The 10398-nt window shown below is 39.8% G+C and overlaps 1 protein-coding gene across 2 annotated transcripts; it reads left to right on the top strand.

The window, feature by feature from the left end:
• Window positions 1-758: 758 nt before the first annotated feature.
• On the top strand, window positions 759-6506 carry RB195_000648 (uncharacterized protein; the record flags this gene model as incomplete). 2 transcript variants are annotated; one of them, XM_064197106.1, is made up of 8 exons in its annotated part: window positions 759-805; window positions 872-977; window positions 1345-1480; window positions 2469-2568; window positions 3452-3566; window positions 3627-3764; window positions 6141-6312; window positions 6370-6506. In XM_064197106.1, 8 exons carry the CDS (start codon window positions 759-761, stop codon window positions 6504-6506), a joined length of 951 nt encoding a protein of 316 aa, XP_064052986.1. The 2 variants fall into 2 exon arrangements, with proteins under 2 accessions (XP_064052986.1, XP_064052987.1); XM_064197105.1 differs by lacking the exons at window positions 759-805; window positions 872-977 and having other exon boundaries at window positions 1381-1480.
• Window positions 6507-10398: the final 3892 nt, after the last annotated feature.

The raw sequence follows: 10398 nt of genomic DNA, 5'->3' as shown, positions 1-10398 counted from the left end.
ATCTAACCTATCTGATGTGGATATCGGGCTGTGATATTTTCGTATCTATTAGTTACATTGCGATTATGTGTGTACAAGTGAGTTAAAGAGCTTCAACTCTAAACAGAAAAACACTAAAGACACTGAAAAAAGTCCGAAAAATTCCTTAAAAAAAATTTTTGCGTTCACTCTGTTATGCACAAACTAGGGTTCCATGCATTATTTTCTGTGATCACATCAAAATAGTGCTTCTAATTTTGGAAAATCTAGGAGTCAGCCGCCTAAAAAATGTTAGAGCTCTTAGCTTCCCCGACGAGACAACTTTTTACGACCTAATATGCAGTGGAATTTGAAACGAGTGGTTTATTAATAAAATTACAAAACAAAGCACTCCATACCTAAACACGTAACAAAAAACCCGTCAAGGAGTCCCATTTTGTCGGTCCTGTGGGCGTAAAAAGTAGCATCGTTGGTAAAACTGATACCTCTCTTGCGCTTTATACCTTTGATCTCTGAGTTTGTATGGGATTTCTTGCGTTTCCCCTTCGTTATTTAAGAAACGATTTGTTACCGTACCCAACTTACCGTAGAGAACGTTACACTGAAAATTTTTTCTGGTTATTGATTACAATCGATGTGAGTGTGACGATGTAGTTTTCCATTTTCAGGTTTACATTGACTTTTTCGAGTCACTCACCTTATTTTATTTATGGCATCGTTGCCTTCGTGCAGCGTTCACCGTCTCGCATATCACTTTCAGTAGCAGTTCCTTTTTACTTATGGCTGCAACAATAGAGAGATATCTTCAGAGCACTCAGGATGGGAGGTATAGGACTCGAATTCGTGGAATTTTCGATCAGACCGGTCCCGTACGAGCTTTCACTTCTTTCAGAGCGGAACATTTATTCCGTATTCTTGTTCGAAATCGTGGTTCGGTTGTTTTGCTGTGCTTTGCGGCCAGTTGTATTTTTAGAGGGACAGTTTTCTTTGAAGTTGCTGTGAGTATTTTGACAACAACTCGTCTGTCACAAGCCATTGACGACAAATTGCACATAAGGAGATATTTAATCTATTTTTACTTTTGTTATTTCATCATTTATTTATTTTTTTTAGTTTTCAAGATTCCAACCATTTAAAGGTGATCTAAGAAATATTATGCTATTTTTTATTATACGAAATATTTAGATTAACTCATTATATTACTTATTAGCTTACTAACTTAACTTATTTTATATATAAATATTTAATATAAGCAAGAAGTTAACTCAAATATTGTATTTTTATATTATATTCATTTTTTTTAAGTTTTTTTTTTAATTCTATTGATTTAACGGTCCCCTAAGACACCCTGCAATGAGTTTTTAGGTTCTCCACAATCCACATTGTACTGGATTCTCTAGTATGGGTTTAGCAGTGGCAAGAATTTTCACGAATCCCGTTCATGATGCTATATGGAGATTCTGGATTCGAAAAATTGTCACTGTCTTTCTTCCTTTCGCTGGTAAGAGCAGAGCTTGAGTTCAAATTTCAAATTTTATATGAATATAAATATAAAATTATGTATGCACCCATATATATCTCAAATATGAAATTTTAAACCTCAAAAGCGATTTGAATCAACCGTTGCTATCCCATCTAGCGGTAAGCGAATCTGAATCGCTTAGGTTTTTTTACGTTTTCTAGATGGATTTAGTGGTCCAATCTTAGCAAAACGAGCTTCAGCACCAATTTCTGTCCATATTCATTATCATCCACATTGAATCACCCACCATTCCCAGAAGGATTTATTATTTCCCTCCTGCCCTTTCTTGTACATCTCGACCATCAATCTGACACTAATAGCCCCTTAATAAAAGATAGTAGTGGCAATATTTCTTCGTTTCCTAGGCCCATATATGGCTGGATCCAAAAAAACCTCGTCCTAAACGATAAACATCATTATCCGTTTATGAGATTTTCTCGGATATGTTTATGGGAAACTCGAATGAGTTATTAAGTTTTTCGTTTTTCGCTGCTTTTCTCTTGGATCAAACCTAAAGGGACGAAGAAACAATGAGACGCTTATTAATCAGAATGTTTGGGTGGTGTGTCCAATAATGCTCTAATGGAGGAAGCCATCGGGAAGTACGGCCACCAGTCATCCACTGAGGCGAATTCATTGACTCAGCTAAAAGCCTCCAACGTCGTACCTACTAATGGTAACTAGATCTGACAACATTTTTTTTGGGACCTCAAAACTGTGGAAAACTATGAACACTGCATCATTGGCACATTGTCGAAAAAAACGACCCGCCACTGGGTCTTATAGTCGGGCCAAAACGAAATGAAGCTCAGCTGAAGCATTCGTAGTGTCCAGAAAAGTAGCCTCAGGCGGTTTTTTCAATGAAATTGTGAGGATCTTTAAATACCTTTCAAATAATCTTTAAACAAAACGAAACTAAGAATATCTATGGAATATTTGAATGCATGAAAAAGAACTCCTTTTACAGTACTCGCATGGTTCAATGCGGCTATCGTCTTCAGCGTCCAGAAAACCGATCGTGATCAAACCGTGAAAGCGCTCGTGTTGTTTACAACTGTTGGATCCAGGTGCCTTGACGTTTTAGTGTATTTTTAGAAACTTTTCAGTCACTTTGAAACATTAGAACCCTCCAAAGACGACAGCACATCACGAAAATGACGTTAAATAAATAAATGTGGAAACATTATGTAAAATATAGAGTTCAATATGTAGATTGCGAGTATAAGTCTAGCCCTTCTCAATTTCCCCTAATCCTAAGACGTCTTAAAACGAGTCGAATGGCTTTTTTTTTCCTACGCCACCCCTGTACACACTCCGGTTTCTTCATTTGTTCTATTTCAATGCGATGGCGAGGAGAGTTCATTGATTTTCGAGCGCACGCTTTTGGACGTGGCGCGTGTTTTCGTCTACCTCGCGGGGAAAAATCCCCTCTCCCATGACGTTTTTTTTAGAACAATAAGGAGAAACGCTGCGAGGTCACGCTCACGTTCGCTCAATCTATATCCAGAACTCTATATTTTCCATGAGAGTCCCATACTACATCAATTTTGCGATACGCTGATTTAAAGGCAGCATCCCACGAATCTGGGGTGGTAGGGGTTTCAGGTAGGTTATTCCTATACGGGGTCGTAGATTGTGAAGAAAATGGTGATTCTGTCCATTTCTTCCTAATTGCCTAAAACATGGCTCGGAAGATGCGTCACGTGCACAAGGCTGGCGCGCTCCAATAGAACTCGTCGTAGAAAATAGCGCCCCGGTATGCTCGAAGCCGCATCTTCCAGGCTGTTTTTTTACGGCGATTAGGAAGAAGTGAGCGGGATCCCACCCCTTTATGCAATCTACAATTCCGTATAGTCTTTGACCATGGAAAATCCATATTACGTTAGATTCGTGGGGTGATGCCTTTAAATTGAATTTAATGATTATAAAGTCAATTTTGAGCAGTTACAGGGCGGAGATCACCAGGTTACGATCACGTCTTCGAGCCGTCACGCGAATGTTGGTGATGGTGGTCTGTTGTTATTTGGCCTCCAACATAATCGACGTTGTAATTGCTTTCTGGGAGGTCAGGAGCTCGTTCTAGGCGCTATATGGACGTCAGACACTAACGGTGTGATGTTTTCAGACCATTGACATCACGTCACTGTACGCTTATCGAGGATTCTACACGGTAACAACGGATATCTCATCGTTTCTACCGATCCTAGCATGTGCACTTCGTCTTCCTATATACGCAGCGAATGACAAACAGATCCGAACGGAGGTACGGAAAAACACACTCAATCACTACAACATTCAGCTTTTTATTAGTACTTTTTGATAATTTTCACTAGCGTTCAAGAAATTCCTCAATTTTGAGGAAAAAAACTCATTATGAGGGATATTGAACAGGAATTATGCACGTCCCTTACTTCCCTTCTATACTTTCCTCCGAGTACAACTATGGAAACTATGGAATTTTTCAGGTTGAACTTTGAAGATCGATCAATGTATCAATCCTTCTGATTTTTTTTACCGTTATTATGGACATCATCCAGAAAACAATCCTGGACAAATAACTTTTAACTGTACTTGCAGTAATAATGCCATAAATCTGTAGCGGTTTTTATCTGATTTATTCATCGGAAAGAAAAGGCGATTCCCCAATTATTTTTTGGAAAACTCGTACTGTTTAGTGCGAAAAAGAAAGGCATTCACGTAGTTCCACAATTTATTCAAGGAAATGCGTAAGTCGAAGTCGCTTCTTAGATCTTTCTCGTAGGATTTCAGATTTTTTTTTAATTTTTAGTTTGATTGGGCTGGAAAAAAATGTAAGAAAAAACTCATTCAGAATAAATCATGCAATCTCCTCTTCATACACGCAGTACTATCGCGCTATCCAGACCATTCAAAATGACAGTATGACAGGCTGTATATTCCAAATTTTTGTTTCAAGGGCTTTTTTGAATTGTCAAAAATTTATAAGCGGATTATGAAGCACTTCTCGATTTCCACCATCAAAAATTTTATATCGGACCTTTACATTCTAATCTGCGCAGCTCTGGCAGACAGAAAAAAAGCAAAATACTCATCTGAAACAAATCTATTGTGGAAGATGGGAATCTGTGGCTATCTGAAACGTCCGTATTAAAAATCTCCAGACATTTTTTTTCCTGAAAATCATTACGCTTAAGCTAATCAGTTGAAAGTTATCACAAATTCTGAAAATTCGACGGAAACGTAGTCTTCTAGAGAAACTCCAGCAAAAATCTAGAATATATCGCAGAATAAAAAGAAGAAGAAGAAGAAGAAGAAGAAGAAGAAGATTAAAGAATTAAGAAAGAAGAAAAATTAAGAATAATCAGTGATTTTAGATTTAAAAAATTTCAGGTAAAAATTTATAGATTTTTGTGTGCTAGGAAAATTTATTAACGTTTGAAGACAGATATTCAGTTGAGCTAATACATCTAATATGGCCATGATGTCCGCCCTTACTTGACCCTCTTTTTTCAAACTCAATTACCTCCTGCAAACATTTATGACGTTCCTTTTACGGTTCACGAATATCGGAGGCGAAATTAAATCTCCATGTACAAAACACGTCTGGCCAAAGACTAAATTTCCGCACCAGATGATTTTCCTTGTTAAATCACTAATACTCATTACTATTAGTATAATACAAGCTGTTTGCTGTTAATGATGATACGAACGCTGAGCGATTTTTTAATTCTAGGAGGGAAGATACTAAGGATGAACAAGTCAATCTGGTTTTCTACTATTAATGCAAGCTGAGTTTGGAGCAACTTGTAAAAACTAAAGTGAAAAAAAAAGATATCGTCTACGTGACCTCAGACCTCACTGAGAAACGTACAGTCCGATCAGAATTTAAAAAAAAATCAATTTATGATTCGACGACTTTACTCTCCATATTTCATATTTTGTTTACTACCCTTGATTTATTTATTCTTTACATTTTAGATCTTAGTTACATTCAATTTCATAAAAAGCTGCGCCATTTTCAACGTCAACACACACCCCAACACTACCTTAAAGGCATCATCCCACGAATCTGAAGTGGTACGGATTTAAGGTGGAGTATTCGTATACGGGATCGTAGATTAAGGAGAAAGAGGTGATCCCGTCTATTTCTTGCTAATTGCCGTAAAAATTGCCCGGAAGATGCGGCTTCGGGCGTTCTGGTGCAATTTTTCTACAAGGAGTTCGATTGGAGCGCACCAGCCTTGTGCACGCGCCGCAACTTCCGGGCCATTTCTTACGGCAATTAGGAAGAAATGGACGGATCCTTCCCTCCATAATCCACGATCCCGTTTACGAATACTCCACCTGAAATCTGCACCACCTCAGATTCGTGAGGTGATGCCTTCAACGCATTTTCGCACCACACTTCACAATAGGACCACCGTAGCCAGCAGTCACATATCGAATTCTAATGAAAAATGACTTTAATATTTAAATAAGTTTTTGTAACCTTATGTAGGCAAATATCACCCACCGTTAACGTTAAAAATTGCTCAGAGCAGTGCGAACTTCACTGTATGAGTCATACAATTCGACAAAAATTTTCAAAATTTCGAATAAGAATAAGAAGTACAAAACTACAACATAACATAACAAATCATCAATTTAGAATTTAATTCAGGTATCTGGGCAAATGCGCGACATCTTCGGCCGATTGTGTGGATTTTGTCCAGGAATCGGTCATTCTATGCGATTAGCGAAGAAATTTCACAATGGCACAGAGATCGAGAACGAAAAACTCGTTATCAACGGCGCACGAACGAAATCGTCATTGGACGGGAATTTGGAGGTCGGTATGTGAGTTCTGATCCTCATCTACGATGAATTTCCTAAATAGGCTTCGATTTCAGCGAGCGGAGTACGCAACAACAGGTATAGCTGTTCTAATCATGGCCAGGTGCAAGTTGGCTTCCTTGGATCAACGTCCGGATGTCGAGAATTTTCAGGAGATTGTGAAGGTCTAAAGCGAACCGCGATATCTTTATAGCAGAACATCTATAGATCCGCAGATTTCCCTTCCAAAAGGAAAAACGGTTGCATGCCTCTGTCCTATTTCCACTTGAAAATGTAAAAAGTAGATGCAACAATCTCCTTTTCATAAGTATTCCAGGAAGCTTTAAAAGCAGCGTATCACGAAATTAACAGTATTCAAATCTCTGTGAACAAATATAGAGTTCGGGACACAGATTATGATTGCGGACGTGACCGCTCTCAATTCCTTCTAATCGTCCTGAAGAACGTGAGAAACTACTTTTGTTCCTACGAGACACGTTAGAACACGACGCCCTCTTCCATGGTTGCGCACGCGCCGCAACCATGGAAGAGCGGTCGAAAATCAATGAAGTGTTATCAACCGCTTTTCAGCTGAAACCAAAGACTAGGCTAATGAGGGAACGGGACGTGTACAAGGAAGGCACGTTCTAACGTACCTCGTTGGAGCAAACGTCGTTTCCCACACCACTTTCTAGGGCGATCGGGGGGAAATTGAGCGAGGCCACGCTCATACTTGTAATCCACACTCCAGAATTTATATTTGCTCGCAGAGATGCGAACATCATCAGTTTTGGTATATGCCGCCTTTAATACTTTATTCTGATGTGCAAATTTTTCTTCCACTTTCTGCTCCATCCATAGAAGAACAACAAATCTGATCTCTCTCACTACGTGTCGTAGATCACAAGAAGCGATATGAGCAGCCAATCTTTATTTTCTTTTTGTTTGTACAACCTATTTGAAGTAACATAAATTTCTCTTTTTAGATCAGTCTTGAAACATATGGAATTCAAACAAGAAATCACAATATTTCTGCAAGTTTTCTGAACGCGCGAAAATAATAGGGATAAGTAGGGATATAGATAATAGTAGTTCTCGTATCCCGAAAACTCAGCGTACTACTGTCTATGTCTAGTTCTGTGTCTAGTCGCCGTCAGAAGACTAAATAGAGGTTGATTGGAGCAATCTCACATTTATTCCGTCAAATGATACGCTACCCTCAATCAGTGGTTGGATAATCGTTCGAGTTAGTGAAAGCGGAAGCCATATACAGAGTGTCCGTAAAGTCATGGTGTACTTTTGACCTGTCACAAGGGAACAACAAAGCAAGATAGAAATGTGAAATCTTCACCGAACCCTCCAAGTTTCCGCAATATTACGGGAAAATGTATGCGCCCGCACAGGTCATGACGCATGACCACTAAGTGCACAAGCGGATCAGTCCTCGCCGAAGCCAGCTGAGTTGTGGACGGCAAAGAGAAAAGTCCAGTGTGTTCTGTGGCTTCTTACTAGGTTAGAATCTGTGAGCAAACTGGAACGTGACTATTAGTCGCGTAACGTAGCGTTGTAACGTAGCGCCACCACACCAGAATAACATTAATCGGTAGGATAAACAGTTAAAGGATACTTATAAACTGTTGCCTTGCTTAGATGTAATTGTCGAGCACACGCACGCATAGATTTCTTAGAGCTCCTTAGGTACCCTTCCCATATAGCCTCTACAAACTCGTCACTTTCCTCTGCGTCCCACCGATTAATGATACTCCTACGCAGTAGCGCTTCGTTGTACACGCGACGATATTCTGATTGCACTTTGCTCACGGACTCACAGAACACACGGGACTTTCCTCTGTACCGTTCCCACATGGACTGGGTCGAAAGCTGATCTGCAGTTCGTTGTGTTGCGCCATCATCTGTGTGCACACACGCTTACTCATCATACTACGGAAACCTAGGGCGTTTCCCTTTCATTTGGTAACGATTTCACACCTCCACCTTCTTTTGTTACTTCCCTCCGCCAGTTCAAAGTCCACCATGAGCAGTGAAGTGAGTATCATGTAGAGTGAGGCTCTCGGCCAATAAAAGTTCCAACTGAAACCTCCTAGGTACACCAATAAATGGGCACGATTTATCTCTGACTAATTGGAATGAAAGGACGGGTGTAGCGGTTAGAGGTTCCGCTTCCTGCACGATCGATGGGAGGTTCGAATCCGTCCTAGTGCTCACCAAGACTTTCATCCCGCCGGGGTCAATAAATTGGTACCAAACTTGTCTGGGAGGATAAAAAAAAACTGACTTGACATATCGGCCAGCCCGTGCAAGTCATTGTATAGGCCAGTTACACGTTTGTGAACCTCAAACGATTTTGAATTGAAATGAACGTGGTGGCGCATCCCAAGCGGATTGATTCTTAAAGAGAAACTTAATCCTTTGAAGGCATCATCACACGAATTTGAAGTGGTACGGATTTCACGTGGAGTATTCGTATACTGGATAGTAGATTAGGGAGAGGGGTGAGATTCCGTCCATTCCTTTTAATCGCAAAAAACGGAAAAACCAAGCGTTAACGCAACTCCTTTAAAGTATGCCCGGAACGCTCGAAGCTGTATCTTTTGGATCCGTAATTAGGAAAACTGGGCGGAATCACCTATTGATACTACGACCCCGTATACGACTACTCCGTCTACCACCCAGATGGTGATGCCTTACTTAAAAAAAAACGCTTAAACTTGTGTGTTGCTTTTGAAGGATACTTGTGAATGTAAACAGCTGAAAAATAGCTGTTGAACAGATCCCAAACTCATCATTTTGAAATAGATAGATACGATATATAGGCCTTCTCCCACAAAACTTATATTTTTAGTGTTTAGAAGCGAAGACCACTAAGTTTGTGAAGAGTACTTCAGCAGATACATTTATTAGAAGGTGCCTGTAAGACTGTGCTAAACAGAAACAAGAAAAACAGAAATAAATAGGATTTCGCGCAAACTTTATAAAGGGACATTGGCCTTTCTGACAGGATAACAGCTCATTCTTCCTTCTATCCCAGTAGGTGAGAAATCCTATGCGAGATCCTTTTCCTGCGTCTAGTAGAACAATGGATATCAGTGCTTGGGTGACCAAACTGACCCACAACGAACAATTCTCTGGGCGGACAGGTGAGGACTTGCATCTGAGCTCTTGTGCATGAGTGTTATTTCCTACGTTTAGACACCTCTTAGGGCCGCTATTCAAAGTTATAGGATGAGGGACAAAGTGTCTGGCGTTAATTAATCCGCTTGGGATGCACCAACGTCCACGATTCAGTTTAGGATCGTTTACGACGGTTTACGCTTTACCAATGCGTGTCTGGCCTATACAATGGCTTGCGGGGGCTAGCCGATGTTTGAAATTAGTACTTTTATCCTCCCGGGCAAGTCTGATACAAATTTCTGTTTGGTCGAAAGCCCAGTTTCCAACAAAAAAAACTATTAAAGGCTTTATTGGCACTAGTGCGGTTTCGAACCATCTATCAATCGTGGGATAGCAGCTGAACTTGTTACCGGCTGCGCCCTATATAGCCGCCCTTATTAAAAGTTGAAGTAAGAAGTTAGGTAGTTTCAAACATCTATACCTCACTTCTGTAAATATATTTACGGGAAATTTTTGACCTTAACATTTCCGAACATCTGTGGAACATTGTGTTGCGATAACTGGTAAGAATTGTTGCTATGAAGACCATGGATCATTTTTTTTTTGGTCCAATGACAGCTACTTTCTATTGATTCCACGCTGACAATGTTATTTGCTGCAAGCAGCGCTGCATCCTGATGATGCAGATGCAAGAGCACAGATTCAGTTAACCGTTGATTCTCGGTGATTTTGCGTGCAACGGATACAAATCAAATTGCTCCCACCCCCAAATCAGCAAGACAACGTATTTTCTGGAACTAATCTTTCCTTGGATTACTTATGAACGCAGATGGATCAGGAGTGAATTATTTAATAACAATAAATTGACGCCGAAAAAAACTAAGAAACGATCAAGTTCTGAAAATCTTTGCAGTTTACAACAAGAATAATCATGACATTACATGACTATATAACAATGGGTTTCTTGAAATTTT

Source organism: Necator americanus, chromosome IV (assembly GCF_031761385.1).
Source record: "Necator americanus strain Aroian chromosome IV, whole genome shotgun sequence".
NCBI lineage: Eukaryota > Metazoa > Nematoda > Chromadorea > Rhabditida > Ancylostomatidae > Necator > Necator americanus.
Note: the sequence above shows the minus strand (reverse complement) of the source record. Positions and strands in the feature narration are given on the sequence as shown.